The following is a 19,271-nucleotide window of genomic DNA, read 5'->3' as shown; positions in this document are numbered from 1 at the left end:
CTGCTGGTTTTCTACTCACCTGATGTGTTTTTTCATTGGAATAAAGAGTAAGAAGGTAGTGCACAGAGCAACATGATAGTCTCAGAGTGAGCGAGAGAGACTTCGCATCTCCTCTAGTGAGCGCGGATGGAAAGAGTCAGTCACATGGGTCATATGGGAAAGATTTCGACTCTCTACGAAGCAAAGAGGAGGTTCTCAGCCTGCCAGTTACAACACATTCGTTTTGCACAGACAGTAGACTTTAACTGAAGGCAACAATTACAAAAGCTCCCCTATTTATCCAGCTACTTTAGTTAACTGAGGTTCAAATGATCATCATTTAGTCACTTTCATGTAGTTTCAAACCCAATTGATTTGGTTTCTTCTCGAGAAGCACAAAAAAGCAGACTTTTTAATTGTACTGGTGGCACTTTTCCCTGTTGTTACAATGAATGGAGGCATTTAATCTTCAGAAAAGGACATAAAAGCACCACTGGCAAAATAGCTCACCCCAAAATGAACATTTGATGTTAATTTATCCACCCTTAGACTATCCAAGATGTATGTATGTGACTTTTTGTCTTCAGTAAAACATTTTAAGTAGTTGAATGCAAATGCCAAAAGTCAATTGCTCCCATTCCTTTGAATGGCCATAAGTATAGATGTTGTTTTGTTCGATTCATGTTTTATTTTGACTCTAAAAGTGCTGGTAGCTGTTGACCACAGTCAAATATAATAAATCATAAAATTATTCATTTATCCTTCAGCTTAGTTCCTTTATTAATCTGGAGTCGCCACAGTGGAATGAACCGCCAACTTATCTAGCATATGTTTTACACAGCGCATACCCTTCCAGCTGCAACCCATCACTGGGAAATATAAAAATGTTATGATTTATTATTTAATCATAAAAAAGTAAAAAACAAAACAAAAAAAACATGTCAAAATCTATTTGATGTCAATTGACCTTATTCTAAAATGCGGAAGTGCGCCAGTTTTCGCAATTGTTTTAGAACTTCCGATTCAGTCGCCTATGGGAGAAATAACTAGGAATAATAAACAGCAGAAAACGGTCAAACTACTTGCTCTACAAACAAATGTTTGCATTACTATACAGACTACATAGAATAATATAATAAGAAAATATCAGTTTGCAACATCAAGCAGCGTATCGAGCAGTTTTTAACGTCCAAAAATTAATGGAAGTAAATCAGACCGGAAGTCTCAAGCCAAAAAGATTCAAATGGCTGCGGCCACTCGTCGGCTAAGAATAAGGTGAATAACTTGATGTCTAAAATTGGTATCAAATTACAGGACTGTCCTGTAATCAATTGTTGACGTGTTTTTGACACCAATATTAGATCAAATGTTACTTGTTTTGACATCAAGTGTGCTTGACATCAATTTTTGGACAAGCTGCTCTTTTACCTTTGTACTTCGCCCTCTCAAGAGTTTATTTCATTTGGACAGTTTGACTTAATTCCAAAGCATGCAGCTGAGTTTCATTCTTATGAAAAGTGTGCGTCAAGCTTTTTCCAGCAGCATCTTTCTTGAACTGTGGTCAGCGCTGAGAAACCAGGCTCACTAGATTTCCCTTGCAAATAAGAGAATCAGATTTTGCCCTCCACCGATTCCATTTGCATGAAAAATCAACACTGTACTTCTCTCCAACTGGGCTCAAAGTACACTGTCAACCACACGGGCAAAAGGTTCCAAGCTTATGAAAGAAAAATCATGCCTTCTCAAAAAAAAAAAAAAAAAAAAAAAACTAAACAAAGTGCCACAAGTATGCATCCGTTTTTCTGTCTAACGCAGTGCTGCAGTTTTTGGCAAGCGCGGTTTACATTTGGCTACCTAAGGAGCTCTACTGTGCTGTGCGCAAAACCAGCAGTCCTAGCAGAACGTGAAGGAAAGTACAATTTAATTTCAGCACGGGAAATAAGAAAGTGTGGTGAGCCTATCCAAAGCCACAGCCCTTCCAGAATATCAGACTTTATGCAATGCTGACAAACACATGGAGAGTAAAATCACAGTGACTGAGCAGCCCCTTTTCAACACCAAAGGAAGCCAAAGCACAGGGTACTTTGCTTTATGCGTGGAGGTGTACCTTACCTAACTTTGGCCTGGCAGCTGTGGCAAGACGGCTCACACTGGCACTGGAATATTGATCCTCATTTAAAATGAGTCACAGATGGGAAACCGAGCATGAGTCACATGTGTGTGTGTGTGTGTGTTTACAATGGGATTCCGTTGTGTGTTTACAGACAAAGTGAGAAGTTAACAGTTTTTCAACCCATTCAATCCTTAAGAGCATCTGTCAATACACGGTAAGCCTTATTGCGTTGGAATTTGTGCATATTCGTATGATCAGAACAAGTGGTTAAAGGTGCGGTATATAAGTTTGACACCCAGTGGTTGAACTGGTTGTACTGCAACCAGTGGTTGAGTGGTTGTATTGCATTCCTGGATCAAAACAACTTTAACAACTATAGTGAAACGCTATCTAGCGGTACATCCTTGATAAACTGGCCGATGTGCACTGCTCTCTGGGGTGACTGCTGGGGCTCAGGGTCATAGTCTACACTGCAGAGCATGACAGAGTGTGTTTGTGTGTGTGGTCACATGACGTGCATTTTCAGCGGTATATTATGGACGGAGATCTTTTCAGAAAAGCTCGGTGAAAGGCCAGTGTGGACATAGATCGCTTTCATCCTAAATTGCTATTTTAAAACTAAGACGTATTACTGTAAACGAGACCTAAGTGTGAAATTTTCACAAGCAGGTTGCTACTGTGATGGGGATAGGGGGAGGACTGCGATGCTGGTTCAGCATTGTTATGTCTATCGGCCATCAGAGATGGATGATGGCATTGTATATGGACCCAACCCTAGTACAAACAACCAAATTGCTTATCTCTGCAAATCTCGTCACGTAGCGTATTGTTAGGACACGCAATGTTTACGCTTGTAATATTTATGTTATTTGCTAATTAATAACCTCATGTGGAACTCAGAATCTGCATCTCATTTAGGAGTCTGCTTCTGTCCACTGGAGGTTGCATTTCACTCACGGACACATGCTTTGAGAGCTTTTCAAATAAACAAATGAAATATGCAATTTTCTATGAAGGCAACCTGGGGTACACATAATTGGCTAAACTAGCATTAGGCGGGCTAAAAAACCAAAAAAAAAAAAAGCTTTCAGGCATGGAAAACCCATCCCTAGAAGCAAAGAATTCTGGCCCAGATTTGGCATAAAGCTGGCACAGCAGGCATTCATCCGGCACTGGCATACAGCATGTGGGCCAAACATGGCCCGGGTTTGGCAGAGGTGGCACTGTCTTTAAGGCGGCACACAAGATTTGGGCCAGATGAAAAACATAGTATTTGGCCCAGATTTAAAAATTTGAAAGTGGGCCATGTGAGTTTGGTCAGTCTTGACCCACATTCAAAATACACTAAAATCATTTTTGAGTAAAGAAAAAAAATTCTACCAATCAGGTCACTTTGAGAAAAAGCGTGCCCATAGTGTGCCTAAAGCGCATCACTCCATGGGTTTATCAATTTCATTGCAATCGTGACACACCAACCTATCTGGCCCAGTTCAGGCCCAGTTATGAGTTATTAACTTGGCTGAGACTTGGCCCAGATATGGTCCGTGTTTGGCCCTTGTCTGGTAGCCAGATTTGGTCCAGTCATGTACCGTAATTCACTGGGGCATGTGGGCCAAGCAAAACCTGATTGTGTGGGCCAGAGAAATTTTGCTATGTGGGATTGTTTTTTCAGAAAAACACAAATATTTACCTAGCATTTTCTTAAATATCTGCAAGCATTTGATGATATTTTTATGCTTTTGAAGTGTCAAAAACTTACATACAGCACCTTTAATGTTCACTGTTCACCAAACACAAGACTATAAGCGGACCCAGATGGAATCTAAACTTCTTTCTGGGTTTATTTACTCAGCATTGTGTGCTAATTCCATGTGGTCCTGATTGTACATGTAAGAGAGAAAAGGGCTAAATGAATCACTCAGCAGTCTGTAAAACGGAAACAATTACTACTGATTAAGTGATAATTTCAGTAGTTTTTCCTCTTAAAGGTGTAATTACAAAATGTCCCTTCTGCTTCAGGTATGTATTTAAATACACGTCACTGAAAGTGCTGACTGAAACTTTTAAGAGCAAAAACAGACTCAAAACTGAAATTAAAAATCGAAACCAACTCCCTTCATTCCACATCTGCACACACTTGCTTTGAACTTTCCAGTAAATGATGACATTTGCATGCCATAATGATAGGCTATACCCAGTAGCTACTTTAATTTAGTGTAATTGACACTTACCCATATCTGCGCTTCCTCGTCCTGGATCTGGAGGAGCTGCTTTGAGATCTGGAGCGGGAACGGGAATCAGAATGAGATCTTGATCTGGAGGCTGATCGAGAGCGAGACCTGGACTCTGATTTCTGTGTCTTAGACATTGTCGCTTGCAGTCTCTCTCATAAGTGCCTGTAACAAAATGAAAACCATTCAACCCAAAAAAAAAGAATTAATCAAAATTCAAGTAATAACAATATGACTTCTGTGATCAAAATGTTTAGCGATTAAAATTAATTATGCCTTTAGAAAAATGTATGTAAGAAGTCTTCAAGAGGTTAACTGTAAAAGTTGCACATACAGTAAATTACTACTCATCCATCTACACAGTTCTCTCTGGGACATTAAGAAGGCTTGGCTGGCCACTACTACATTTTCCATATCTCTAAATCTCTGAATGAAAAAAAAACTTGGAAAAAACAGAGCTAAAGCTTTAAATGCACAGCAGGAATTAATTGTGAATAAGGGGCAAACATCAATCTACAAGCCTGTTCTTGAAGGTTGTGCAAAGAATAATCAGCAGTCATTTAGTCATCTTTGTTAACAAAAATTTATAGCCTGTTTATTTCATAATAATGACTGGCTAACTGTAAATAATACAGCTCATTACACAGCTACATTAAATAAACATTAAACACTTATATGAGTTTACCTTTTAAAAGATTTATGACCTTAACATTAAAGTTTCCACTATTAAAACATGTAATCAAACTAACAATGTGAACAGCACAATAAAGCAATATTAATACTCCACACTTAATCTGTCCTGATAGCTGAAACACAAGTTTTCATTTACAGTTTGAGAGTGTGTGGTGTGAAATGAGGCATGAAAGCAGTGGTAGTTTCAATTACTGATGTGAAGATGTTAAGATAAGTGTCGTCCTAGAACAGGGTCCTGCATGCAAATCAAATTATAGAAGGAAAGCACATTCATTTTCTTTAAGAGTAACTGATTTTTCACAGTAAACATTGAGCCTTTAGACTCAGAAATAGATCCAAAAACTGATGTTTTGACTCTTTTAATAAGCAAAATTTTTGACAAACTTCTACAATACCATTTTCAGCAAAGAAATCTCTACCAATCTACCAATCAAACCAAGAAATGTGTGCCACAATTACTTTTAAGAGACTATCATTTTCCATGAAGGCCTGCTAATGATAATATGCGGTAGAATCAGTCTCCCTAATATATTTAGCAGCAAAGTTAAATGTCTCTATATATTAAAACAGCATGTTCATTGAATTATTTATTTATTTACTAAAAAAGACAACAGCAATGTACTAAAAACAAAATGTTTTCTTCCAGTCGTTTTCAAAATTGTTTCGTACAGAAGAAGTCTTAATGATAACATTCATGGCTTTTCATTCAACTTTTCAGTTTCATGGCTTATAATTCTAAAACAAAGTTTTTAAATAAATTGTATGGGAAAAAACTGCAAATGAAATTATTAAGAAAACCGAGGACTGAAAATCTATTAAGAAATATGTCACAATATGTGCTAAATGTCATAACTAACTAATAAAAATCAAATATATAAGCACTAATTCATTTGATCTCATCTTTAAGAATGCAGTATCAGCTCTGTATCAAAGAAACAAACACAAACAACAACAACAAACAAAAAATAAATAATAGGGACCTACAAATGACTTGCTTATACAGTTTTCCACCTAGGGCTACTCATCCCCAGGCCTCTAGAAATTATGCTGCGGCATTGATGCGATCCAAGACCTGTGAAGAAATGATGCCAAGGTCTCCATAATCCTGGACCAGGCCGTATCCAGAGCAGATGCTGTGGTGGTCATGGAGGAGGGGAGAGGATGAGACTGATTCCTAAAATACCACAGTGACAGACGAGTCTCTTTATTGATCCCATGGGCCAGCCTGAACACCCGCCGGTGACCTACATATGCCTGCAGTTCTCCACAGTGGACGTCCAATGTTCTCCAGCCTCCTGTGCCTAGACTGCAGCTCTGCACAAGAAGTTTGGCCAGAGGAGAAATGGTCATTCCCAACTGAGCCTGGTTTCTCTTGAGGTTTTTGTTTCCTTCACTTTCATCAATTGGTGAAGTTTTGTTCCTCAACACCAACACCACTGGCTTGCTTGATTTGGGACTGCACATCGATGGGTTTGCTCTTCAGTGTTTGGACTTACAGCAGTGAAAATTAAACCACACTGAACTGAACTAAACTGAACTTAAACTCTGAAAACTGAACTGACAGTTTCAATCTACTAGAACTTCTATGTTAAGCTGCGTTGACACAATCTACATTGTTAAAGCGCTATAGAAATAAAGATGAATTGAATTGAACAGTAGTCCTAAATAGGAAAAAGTTTTTCAACACTAAAAATTGCACACATCAGCTTCAATCAATCTGACTTCCTTCAAATCCAAAACACTGAAACACACCATATGTGCTGAGCCTACTGATGTGGACAAATGTGATGAATCGCTTCAGGTTTTGGCAGGACAGATGTAAAGTGACGCCACATTAGCATGGAGGCAAGAGTGATTTACTAGCTCTTTAATGTTATCCCAAAATGTATTTAAAGAGGTGTTGAAATGTGATTCTGTCTATTGTCCATCATCTTTACCCTCCACAACTGCCCTCGACTGGTTAGCTGGACTCACACTTGGTGTTTTACCATAGGGAGCACTGGTGATCAAAGAGAGACAACACTCTGTGGCTGAAAATAGACTTGCACCGGAGATAAAGAAAGAGCTTTTACATCGACTGCGGTGCCTGAAAATATCCATATTATAAGCTGGACCCTGACTGCTTGTCATCATCCCTGTCACAATCTCAATCAGTGCTGCACGAATGCACATTATGACAGATCCATGTTGGAACAACAACAATAAAAGCAGGAACTGTACGAATGTTATAACTGCTACTATTAATTAAAGTTACTAAACATAGATTCAATACCAGCCTGCCTTTACTAGGCTTGCATTCACAACCAAGTACGCCACCACGCTAAAGCTATCTGTTTACGGTGTCTGCACAAAGTGATTGATGAGCCATCACAAACAAGTAGCTGTCACTTAACGGATAAATTAGGAGTGTTGAGATAAGGATAACAAATGCACAGAAATAGACCTTTAAAGGGGACCTATTATGCCTCTTTTTTACAAGATCTCAATATAGCCATATATATGCCTGTGACATATCCATGACACACTGTGATATAGCCAAGCTCTTATCGTATCGCTTTCTCACAATTGATCTGCTCCCAAGTTTGTTTCAATTAAGCTGAGATCACCTCATTCAGGCGATCTTGGACCGATTCATTTGGTGTGGATCCGAGCACGATTGCTGGATTCACATATGCCAAACGAACCACACAAACTGGGCAAACAAGACAGGTTACAAAACAAATGTCTAGGTGTGAAAGCGGTAGTTGGTAGGTCAAAACCACAAGTGGCTATACAGTATGTGACTGCACAACAATGATAGTGATTCAAAACTATATGTTTTAATAGGCTGATTCTTGGTATATTTTTGATGTTAGTTGCGCAGACGAGTGGAGTGGAGGAGGGGAACCGTAAATGGCCTGTGACCTGGCAGTTTGAATCCTGTGCTATAAAGACTACAGTGTTCATATGTGCATCCCTAAACTTTACATATATAACCATCTTAGGCTCTAACATTATCGTCAGCAGTAATTCGTACGTGAAATCTGTTTTATTTGTACGTCAAATTTACTTCACAATAGACACAAATTTGTGTCATGGGCAGTGTTACTGTGCTTTATGTGCTTTGGGAAGGCTGAAAAACAGCGTATATTTGTTCGGCGTCCACTAGATGTTTTCAGTGGACTGCCCCCAGCTCTGAGTTCATCAAGTCCTTCCAAAACTGGATGATGGAAGCTTTCAGTGGTGCTTTAGACTGAGCCGAGCCCAGTTTGATGAGCTGTTGTCCGGTGTTGACAGGAGGATTTCCCTTCGGGACACCAACAACAGGCGCTACATCATAATCACGCCCATACTAATGCAAGCTCCTGATTGGTTGAAGATGTGCAAATCTCTGCTAAAGTTCAGATTTTCTAACATAAGTGAATCGCACCACAGGATGTCTATTCGCATCTTTCCATTGACATTGACGCTTCATCCGCATTTGGTGTAAACAGCATAATGGCGGAAGGCTGCTTCTCACTCAGGGCGGTTTACGCTAATGAGGGAGAGATATCTACTAATGGGCGGGACTTTCCTCTCCGATGACATGTACAAAGGGAAAATGTCAATCAAAGTGTTTTTGCAGACTGTTTTTTTATAAAGTGTAATTATGAAAACTATTTATTTATTCATTTTCAGCACTAGAGACTGGCTATATTCACAAACTTTTGCAACACCACTGTATTAAAACCCCTCATAAAAGTCATATTTGCATATTAGGTCCCCTTTAAGACCCATTTACAAAGCCCTGTATAGCATTCACACCAGCAGATGATAACATAGTTTATTATAAGCACACAATGTACTTATGTCATTGTCATCTGCCACTTTAATGCTCAGGCTCTTTAAAGCTGACGTGATTTAGATTGACTGTCAATATTTCTATCATTAATCAGCAGGAATAAAACAACTCAATGTGATCGGAATGATATTGTTAATGTTTTTAGCGTTAGAGCATATTTTAATAAACCTTATGGCTACGACTATCATTCCTTTTTCTTTTTTTAAACATTCTGTTGCATGATAGATTTTCTCTTGGCTCTACATGGAAAATACAAGCCTCAAGATTTACTGGCATTTTTCAGGTAAGCCTGTGTATGACATAAAATTGAGCCTGAGGTTTAGCAATGCTATCTGTAAGCTTTTACTTTTTGAGGCGTATCAGAGTTTGCTTTGCAAACAGGAAATTGCAGACTGAATGCTTAAGCTACAATTCAGTGTGGTATTTTTTGTATAGCATGCTAGTCCAAGCAGATCTGTGCTGCTCTTTTAGTAAACACAGGCCAAAATTAACCTAAAGCTTTTTTTTTTTATTCCTTTTGACTGCTTGTTGGCTTTGGCCAGCAGTCCGTAATTTCCTGCAGCCTCCAGACATCCAGACGTTTGGCTTGCTGTGCAGTTTCTAGGCTACTTTGCTTCTACTGTATATTAAAAGACTATGGTAACACACTACGGTTAACTGGATGTCAGGCTCAATGTTTAACCATTAAATTAGTGCCAAACGTACGACTAGTGCAGCACGTGCTAGTGCATTTAATTGTCCTTCAATAACAATTTAATATAGTGTACCTCATGTCCAATAATCGAAAGAAACATTGTTTTGTTACTTTTATTTGCTATGTTTCCACTTAAAGATGCAAATTAAATTCATGCGCAAAACTGAAATATCGCATATAGATTTGCGAATAATGCTGCATTTCCATCCAACAAGTCAAAGACAACAAAATCATCACTTCCTGATAAACTAACGCCAGATATCAAAAAGAAAAACAGAATTCGCTGAGGAAGGAGAAGCTGCTCGAGTCTTTTTATGATGTAACAAATTATTTGCATCTCAGAAGACAATGCAATAAAGAAGTGGCGAATTTTAGAGGCGTGAGATGCTCTTTGGGAGCAGAAATGCTCAAGATGGTTCTGGAGGTATAATAATACTGAACCACTGGGGTGACGGTCGGCCCACTGGTTTGCCCATAAATACCATTTTTATTATTGCATGATCTTTTATAACAAAATCACATGACATTTTTTAATGCACATGCTGAAATTTTTTCGGTAAAAGCATTTCCTTTGCAGTTCATGTGCATTTTATTAAAAATCCTACTCAGTTGTGCGCATATTTTTTTAATGCGCATTTTCAAAATGTATGTGCATCTTGGCGTTTCCATTCGGGGTTTCAAAATGTGCATAAAAATAGGTGGATGGAAACACAACTATTGAGAAACAATGGACTATATTACAAAACAAAACAAAAATCTGCACAAGAACACAACCCTATTATAGTGCAAATGCAAATGGAACATTCCACAAGTGTATACTGACAACGCATGAATAAAAGAGCACATAACAAATATGCTTTTTGAGGGAGTAAATAATGACACAAATACTAGTAAACTGTAGGGATGCTCTGATCAAGATTTTGCAGCGGATACAGAGTACCGATTCCTTGTCATGGTGATCTGCCGATACCGAGTACGGATTCTGATTCTTCTTGCTTTAACTTTGCCATTGCAGAAGCACAATTACCCTTTAAGTATGGAATCTCACCTTACCTATGATAATACATTAAGGATGTTGCATACATGTAATGGTCAGATGCAGCTTTACAAAAAGATAATAGATAAAACAGAAAGGAAATGGTAAGAAAAATGACTAATAATGCAATTTGGAAACACAGCTCATGTGTTGTAGCGCTGCAGATGCATAACCCAGGCGCAGCATAACCCAGATGCATCTTCCTCTGCTTGTAAACTTGTAAACAAACACTTGCGATCAGTTCATGAGATCGGCCAGATTAACAAGTATCGATCAAGTCGAGTATTAACGAGTAAGCATCCCTAGTAAACTGAATTCTAAACCTTAGTAAATCAACCTTGCATGATTCCTTTACTGTAAATACTATCCTGTCATAATATTTTACATCTGAAAGGGGAACTCCAAAAAAGTAACTGTCTGTACCTTTTCTTCACTAACGATTCACAATCCGCCTTCATATAGGCAATAATACATCTTTATATGTAATAAATATCTTTTTACATGTAATAAATGTATAACACTAGATTAATATATTACTCCAGCAATTTAATAGTGTGTATTTTCTTAATTGTCTAATATATTTTTATTAATGATTAACACATTAAATACTATAGTAATTTATAGTAAGCAATATATTGTTTTTAAACCATAAAGTACAGGTAATCTGTGGTACTTATAGTTGGAACAAATTTAGCATTACAAAATTACAAGAATTATGTATATATATATATATATATATATATATATATATATATATATATATATATATATATATATATATATATATATATTGTTTAAATGATTACCTATATTAATTTACTGTAATTTGACACATTATTGTTTGCTTTTTATATTTTACAACACAACAGTTTTACCCAAGCATGATATTATTAAGATCCTGAATTACTTTATTACACTTGATCCTACAATTAGAAGGTCTATCGTGTTTTCTTTGTGAATGTGGATATGTAAATAAAGTCCTAAGTGTTTAACCAAGTATTTTTATTTACAAAATTTGACTTCAGAAACAGCAGAGATGTGAAAAAAAAATGATTGTTACTATATAATAATGATATAATGACTGAAACGGGAAACCATATTTGTGAAATTCAATAGGTGGCGATAATGCTCCTAAGGAGTTAGTTAGTTACCATATATGGTTTGCCTAGATTGTGTGTGCTAGATTGTGTGTGCCTGAAACGTTTGAGGTTTTGTGGGTCCGCAGTTGGATATATACTTGTTTACACACATTTTAATCTGTTTTTTGTTTCATTCATTTTTGTTTTTATTTTCTTGTTTTTTTTATTTCTGTTCAGGTAAAGCACTTTAAATTACCATTGTGCATGAAATGTGCTATATAAATAAACTTGCCTTGCACTGTTTGTCTTCAGTGAATTCTGACAGTAGTTTTTCAACCCAAGTAGGCCAAAGTAAAAAGGGACCAACACCTCATCTGTCAAACTGTGTCCATTTTAATCAAGACATACAAACAATAAAAGTGCAAACACACTCAGTATGCACAGCTTTTTAGTACATTAAAACTCCAAACTTGAGCAGTTCAGTAAATACATAGACTAAATACTCAATATATCCTCAGTATATCCTTAACCTGCCAGTGAGTAACCTGTCGTGAAAATAAGTTACCCGATTTGAATGTTATCACTCAATTGAATGGACGATATCAGTGGTTATCAGCTGATAGATATGCCCAGTAGGGGCCTTCTCCGCCTACCGGTAGGTTCAGAAGGCTGTTATCATCCATCCACATGATTAACTAACTATACTAATAGAGAAGACTCTAGATCCAGATCTGTTTTTACATGATGTTGTGATGTTGGATTTATGGTTGGGGTAGGGGTAGACATTAATAAAATATAATTAATGGGAAATTTAATAAATAATATAAATAATTCTCATCGTTAATCAGCTATACTAATAGTAAAGACTCCAGATCCAGATCTGTTTTTACATTACTGTGATGGTTGGGTTTAGAGTTGGGGGTAGCGGTAGACGTTTAGAAAATACAATAAATGGAAATTTTAATAAATACTTTTCATTAACTTCCTGCCGCAGCCGTATGTGATCTATAGCTGATTACTAAAAGGCGCAGAAGGCCCCTACTGCCCCATATCTATCAGCTGGTAACCACTGACAACGCCCATTCAATGGAGTGATAACATTCGAATCGGCTAATTTGACGAATATATTGGTGTAAAACAAATTACATTTAGTTTTTAACATGAAGAAGCAATAACTAAAACATAATTTTCAAATCGTGTCACACTCCTCATCATAAGTATTCATGCAAGATCTCAAATAAGACATTTTTAACACCCCAACACTAAGAGTTTCTTTTCTTCAGCACCTGTTTTTACAGATTAGCAAAGCTGGTTTCGGATGCTTAAAATAGAGACAACAGGAAAATAACATGCCACCAGTCACTTTCATCTGTAAACATTATAGCTTCCCTCCAGTAAACGGGGGTCTAATTGACTCATAAGGGGGCAGGAGTCTGATCATGACACATTTATGATAATAAAGACATCTTCACAGGGGTTGCAAAAGTTTGTGGAATTCATTTCAAAGCATAGTACTGTACAGCAGCTGTCTTGTAATCCGTGTTTAGCTGATCCTCAATTTTCCTGACAGGATCAATAAAGTATCTGCACGACTATTTGTCCGTCTGGGAGTGGAGTGTGTTTAATAGACTAATCAAAAGGATTTGAAGGCTAAAAATGTCTGCGTCAAACATCTCCGGTGGTCATACCCTTGTGCTTGTGCACACACACGCACACACATCTAGATGCCTCCCAACAGCGACAGCTGCACTTGGTCTTTCTCACCTGTTCGATAAAGGGGGGAAAGTTGATGCAAACAATGGTGCAACCCAACGCGACTGCAATATGCTCCCAACACTCACTCGGGGCGCTCTATCAGCGAGAAAACAGATGCACCACCAGCAGCACCAAAATCCCATTTGTTATCTGCTTTGGACAATCAAGCAAAACAAGTCTCTTGTCAATAGGCACAACAACTGCCACATTCTTTCCAAAACAGATGTAGGAAAACCTGACTGAAGTTGACATAAGAATGACTTTTAAAGGCTTCTGAAGTCAAACTTGATTGATTGTAGAGCTCTGAATTAATGTCTTCAGCAATTCTATTAATATATGAGTTATAGTACCATACCATTGCATGACATCAGAAGAACCTGGGAGGCTCTGTATTTTTTCATTGTGATAAACCCAATAATAGTTTACTTAAAAATTAAAAAGGAATACACAGAAATAAAAAGACTGGTCTGAAACCTAAAATTCTGGATGCACTTGGCTGAACACCGAAATCGAAAATGCTTTGTATTAACTATTTAATAAAATAATATAAAGTAATTTTGTGACACTTTTACTAAATACCTTAAATTATAGTTATTAAAAAAAACATTTTATTTACAGTTGAGTGATGCCATGACAGCCCAGTAGTGCTTTTTCAAGCAGCAGGAATCTATTACATATTCATTCATTTATTCATTTTCTTGTTGGCTCAATCCCTTTAATTAATCCGGGGTCGCCACAGCGGAATGAACCACCAACTTATCCAGCAAGTGTTTACGCAGCTGATGCCCTTCCAGCCGCAACCCATTTCTGGGAAACATCCACTAACACTCATTCACGCAAACTCATACACTACGGACAATTTAGCCTACCCAATTCAACTGTACCGTCTTTGGACTGTGGGGGATCTATTACATATTTTTATTCTATTTGAAAATTTTGATTTGAAAAATATCCTTTCAAAGTATTATTTTGGCAGCATGTGTGCAGTTCATGCGAGATAAGATAATGTAGATGAGCAGAATATTCACAGAGTGGAATATTGAGCTAATAATCAGAACTTTGACAATGCTGTGTATGCAAGCTAGTCTTTCCACATCCAGTTTGAACATCACTTCGCATTGTGCTGTGACTATGGCTGGAGGGAGAGGGAAAGCATAGCTTATTATCATGTTTATGAATATTTTTTTCTCTTCAGGCTAAAAATCAAAAGTGGTTGATAATTTTTGGCAGCAAAAAATGCTGAGGATCCCTGGTTGAAAATCACTTAAACATTTAATTATGCAAATTTTATGTTGCAAAAAGGTTTGTTAATAGTTATTGTGCTGGTAACTTTACTGGTTTGGTGGTGGCAAGTCCTTTAATTAATTTTTATTCAATTGTTCTTTCAAAACTGCTGCTGGCTGACTGGGCTTACGAATGGATCGTTGGCTCAGAGGATTTGTTCGAGCCCGAAATTATTTTATTAGCAACTTTAGGCAATTTTTTTCAATAGTCTACAGAACAAACCATTGTTATACAATAACTTGCATAATTACTCTAACATGCATAGTTAACCTAATTAACCTAGTTAAGCCTTTAAATGTCACTTTAAGCTGTATAGAAGTGTCTTGAAAAATATCTAGTCAAATATTATTTACTGTCATCATGGCAAAGATAAAATAAATCAGATATTAGAAATTAGTTATTAAAACTATTATGTTTAGAAATGTGTTAAAAGAATCTGCTCTCTGTTTCCCCCAGAAATTGGGGAAACAACAAACACAAGGACTAATAATTATAATATATATATAGTCGAGGTTAAAATTATTCATAGTCATATTTTACAGGAATATTCTGTAAATATTAATGTAAATTTACATTTTTTTTTCATTAACGTTTTTTTTTTAGATTTTTTTTATTTAAAAACTGAAAAGTAATCCCAAAAACTAGCAATTATATATAAATTATAATTTTGAAATACAAAAAAAAAAAATTTAAAACATGTATTAAACTGTACAATAAAAACAATAAAATTATGTAAAAATACAGACAATTATTTGCAAAATAAAATTTTTACAGTGTATAAATATAAGCACTTCAAAACATCTATGTTAGTTTAGCGCTGTTTTTAAACAAACAATAAAAGAATACATAGTGAGTGTTATTGTTAGTCAGTTATACAGATAAAACAGATAAAGATGGCCATTCTTAAAGATGTCTAAAAAAGGTTAGACAGATCATTACACCAGGATAGAACATTAAAGGTGAAATATACAAAAATTCATTAAGAAACAGAACATCAGAGAGTTACACTGAGACACAAATGGTTCTACAACTATTAATGGGAGAATCAATAAAGCCCAACAAAATGTTGTGCCAAAATGTAACTCACTCAATATTAAAACATTTGTTTATTTAGCTGTTAACTATATAAATTCAGTATCACATTTGCATGCATGCTAATATTCAGGAAAAAAAGCACTATCGCTTGTGTAATGATACATATCATGTCTTATAAATTTATATAAAAGAAGTATATGTTTTAATGCTTTTGCTTTGATAATCTAAATCATATAGTGTCACTGTAGCCTTAATTACACAAGCTTTTGGACTCTCAAGACATAACATGACATAACATCAATTTGCACATCAATAAAACAATTACGATTCCTTAGCTGTCAGCCTACTGAACTCAAACCTCAAGTGTTGACCACTAGACACTACCCACTAGATGAACCAACTAACAATTAAAAAAGAACTGAAATCACTCTAACTGAATTTCATTGGTTCTGTATTGTACTTTGCACAGTGACAATAAAGATTATTTTTTTGTCTGTAGGTAGGGAGAGCTTACTTTTCCATACAAATAATGTGATTAAATTGTCAAATAACATTATAAGAATTCAATAATAACAGTTCATAGAATTTAAGCAGTCTTTTTTAAGTTTTCTAAGGTCAAACACAGTAGACGTGTGAGGTATGACTTTAAAGTTGTGTAAATCTCACCTTTAAGTTTGAACAGAAAAGAGATTAAGTCATATAGGACACAAAACAGCCTAAGAGTAATCTTTTTTCTCATTTTGGTCAAGCCTTTTTTACATGGGGTTCAATGTTGGGCTGTAGGCCCTCATTCATTTTGTGATGACTAGCATCTCATCTTGCTGTCATCGCTGCATCTGTTTATTTCACAAGGGAACTCATCAGTTGAAGGTCTCCTCTATTTTAGTCTTATGAGAATGATATTAAATATCTTGGTGTAATGATAACTCAGAGCTTACTCTAGTATGTTTGACAAAACTGAGTTAAAAAAAAATTAGCTGACTTTCCCAATGACATACATAGTGAGCTACTGAAAAGGCAAAAAGAGGTTAACGTCTTATTGTTCCAAGAGCACAGCCAGTAGTAACTAGATAGTCTTATACAACATCTAACCCCAAACAAGAGTTTAGATTAGTTTAAAAAATGTGTTATTAGCATGGTATGACACTGTTCTGATAGACAAAGTTTTTCACACATTAATATTATCCATTATTAAGAAATACCTTATATTTTAAGTATTTTACTACCTGATGTTTCCTATAAATTTTACAAAAGATGGATGGTGTATGTCTATGCTACAATAATGACACATATAATAAAATGTGTGGTGTAAAGAAAAGTTACATTTTTACATTCAAGGCAAATGAAACACAACCATAAACCTAAGGTTAAATACTAAAATGTAATAAAGCTGATTGTAAACTGAAGATTTACATTTTTATTATTTAAATATTTTAATTTCGGCGAGCAATTGTTGTTATTTAAATATCTCTTAAATTCATATAGCTCACCATCCATAAGTAGTGTGTTAATTACCTCAAAAGTAAAAGCTTTATGTTGGAATAGGATTTTCTAAAATGAGCTGTCGGTGTTTTATAATAAATAACTAAAATTCAAAACAACAGTTCTCCTTTACAAAATTGTACATTTGTCTTTTTTTTTACTTGGACATTTTCTCTCTTTTTTCTTTTTTTCCTTTTACAGAATCTTCCTTTATTTTATTTTTACTTGGGCATTTTTTCTTCTTCTCTTTTTTACCTTTACATGTTTAGTAATAAAACATTCAAATGACAGTAAATGTCTGAAAGATTCACGTGTTAAAGTAAATGTGTTATCATGTTTTAGCAACATTTCTATCCTCATTGGTTTCTTTAAAAATAAAAGTTCTTACCTATAATTCGATTTAGTCCACGATGGGAGGATTCAGCTACTGCCAAATGTTACAGGTCAGTAAAAAGGTTTCCTTTCGTTTTGGAAACAATATCATTCACAAGTAACCGCAAAGACGGCGATATCCAGTTCACGTCATCTGAAGTCCGCGTTTAAATCGTTGCGCGTTACAAACAAACCCAATGATTAAAAAAAAAGTTTTTAACTCCAAATGACAAACGTGTCGTTTTATATCCTAACCAAACTGCATCTCAACCCGTGAATGGGGTGAACTATTCGAGTCGGGTGATGTAAAGCAGCTTTATGTGCTCACTCAGAGTCACAGAAGGGGGTGTGACACGAGAAGGTGCGCTGCAGCTCCGGCGTGGATACTACAGGCTGAGCGGCTCCAGTTTCTCTCCTGTCAATCAAATTCACTCTGACAGCAGGCCACGCCTTTAAATAAGTTAAAGGAGCAGACGTTTTTATAAACAGCAACTTCAGAATTCATATATTTTAAAGTACAAAAAATATACAGGGTCACTCATATAAAATAAAGAGTAAAATAATGTAAAAGTTTAAACTGAACTGATTAACTAAATGAAATAAACTAGGCTATTTGATAGAGGGAAAGTTGTATATATTTTTTGTAGTTATATACAATAATCAATATTTAAAGAATCATGTACATGATAACAGGTTGTTTACTGGTTGACCTGCCATTTCTAAAGGTTTTAGTTAATTTTAATAAATTTTAATTAATTTTAATATAAATCCATCCATTCCATTTCCACCAACTAATACTTAAAGCATGTATCAAAAGGATCCCTAAGCTAAAATTTCTGAGAATTTATTATATTTTTGTGTTTCGCTCACTGTCAAAAAAGAAATTATTTATGCTTTAAAATTTGCATTGTGTAATTTTGATTTGTGCTCAGACAACTTTTGGAACTGAAAATTGAACTCTGCAGTTTAACAGATTGACTTTTTAAAACATTATTTTTGAAGTTGATAACAATAAAGTGTATTAATAAAATATAGTGTACATAGAAATAAATCTGTAAAATAGCAGAGATTATAAGCTCATTATCCAGATTTTAATTTACCTGACCAACAAAGACAATAAATTGTTTCAAACTACTAAACATGTCACAAACTATAATAAACTGTTAATTGACTGATATTTTTCTAGGCATTAATCAACTCAACTTTTTATTATTAAACACTTTCAAACAACCAAAGCGCTGTACATAAAACACAAAATACATACAATCAAAAAGCCCAAATACATAAACTTATGACATATTGATTAAAAGCTAAAGAAAATACAGTAAGTGTGTTGTCAGTGACTTCTAAAATGTCTCCAGAGTAGGAGATGATTTCAAGGATAGTAGAAGATCTTGTGAAAGTCTTGGTGCTGCTACTGAAAGAGCTCCTACACCTTGACATTTCAAGTATGATTGTGAAACTTCCAGATATAGTCGATCCTTAAAGCGAAGAGATCTCACAGGTTGATATATACTAATTACTGAAAGAGAGGACAGACTTCAACTTGACAATAGACCTAAGATAAAAGTCAGTAGGATTTTTAAATGTTTTAAAATAAGCTTCTTCTGCTCACCAAGGCTGCATTTATTTCATCATAAACACAGTGCAAATGGTAAAAATGTGAAATGTTATTGCACAACAAAATAACTGTTCAAG

General features: G+C 35.7%; 1 protein-coding gene across 11 annotated transcripts in view; it reads right to left on the bottom strand.

The window, feature by feature from the left end:
• The window catches only part of thrap3a (thyroid hormone receptor associated protein 3a), a 34,999-nt gene extending 17,137 nt beyond the window's left edge, over positions 1-17,862 (bottom strand). For 4 of the 11 annotated variants that reach the window (XR_015511706.1, XR_015511708.1, XM_087287404.1 and 1 more), the window contains exons 1-2: positions 17,590-17,862; positions 4,324-4,488 (exon numbers count right to left, since the gene is read on the bottom strand). Coding sequence is in view for 6 of the 11 variants with exons in the window: in XM_087287404.1 (XP_087143530.1) it covers positions 4,324-4,460 (137 nt within the window). In the remaining 5 variants the exon portion in view is untranslated. Of the gene's footprint in view, positions 1-19; positions 252-4,323; positions 4,489-13,409; positions 13,556-17,589 lie in introns of those variants that run through there. The other 7 variants (XR_015511707.1, XM_087287405.1, XM_087287407.1 and 4 more) reach the window with 4 other exon arrangements.
• Between the last annotated feature and the right edge of the window lie 1,409 nt (positions 17,863-19,271).

Source organism: Danio rerio, chromosome 16 (genome assembly GCF_052040795.2).
Source record: "Danio rerio strain M-AB ecotype USA chromosome 16, GRCz13ab, whole genome shotgun sequence".
NCBI classification, from domain to species: domain Eukaryota; kingdom Metazoa; phylum Chordata; class Actinopteri; order Cypriniformes; family Danionidae; genus Danio; species Danio rerio.
The sequence above is the reverse complement of the archived record's forward strand: the minus strand, read 5'-3'. Positions and strand labels throughout refer to the sequence as shown.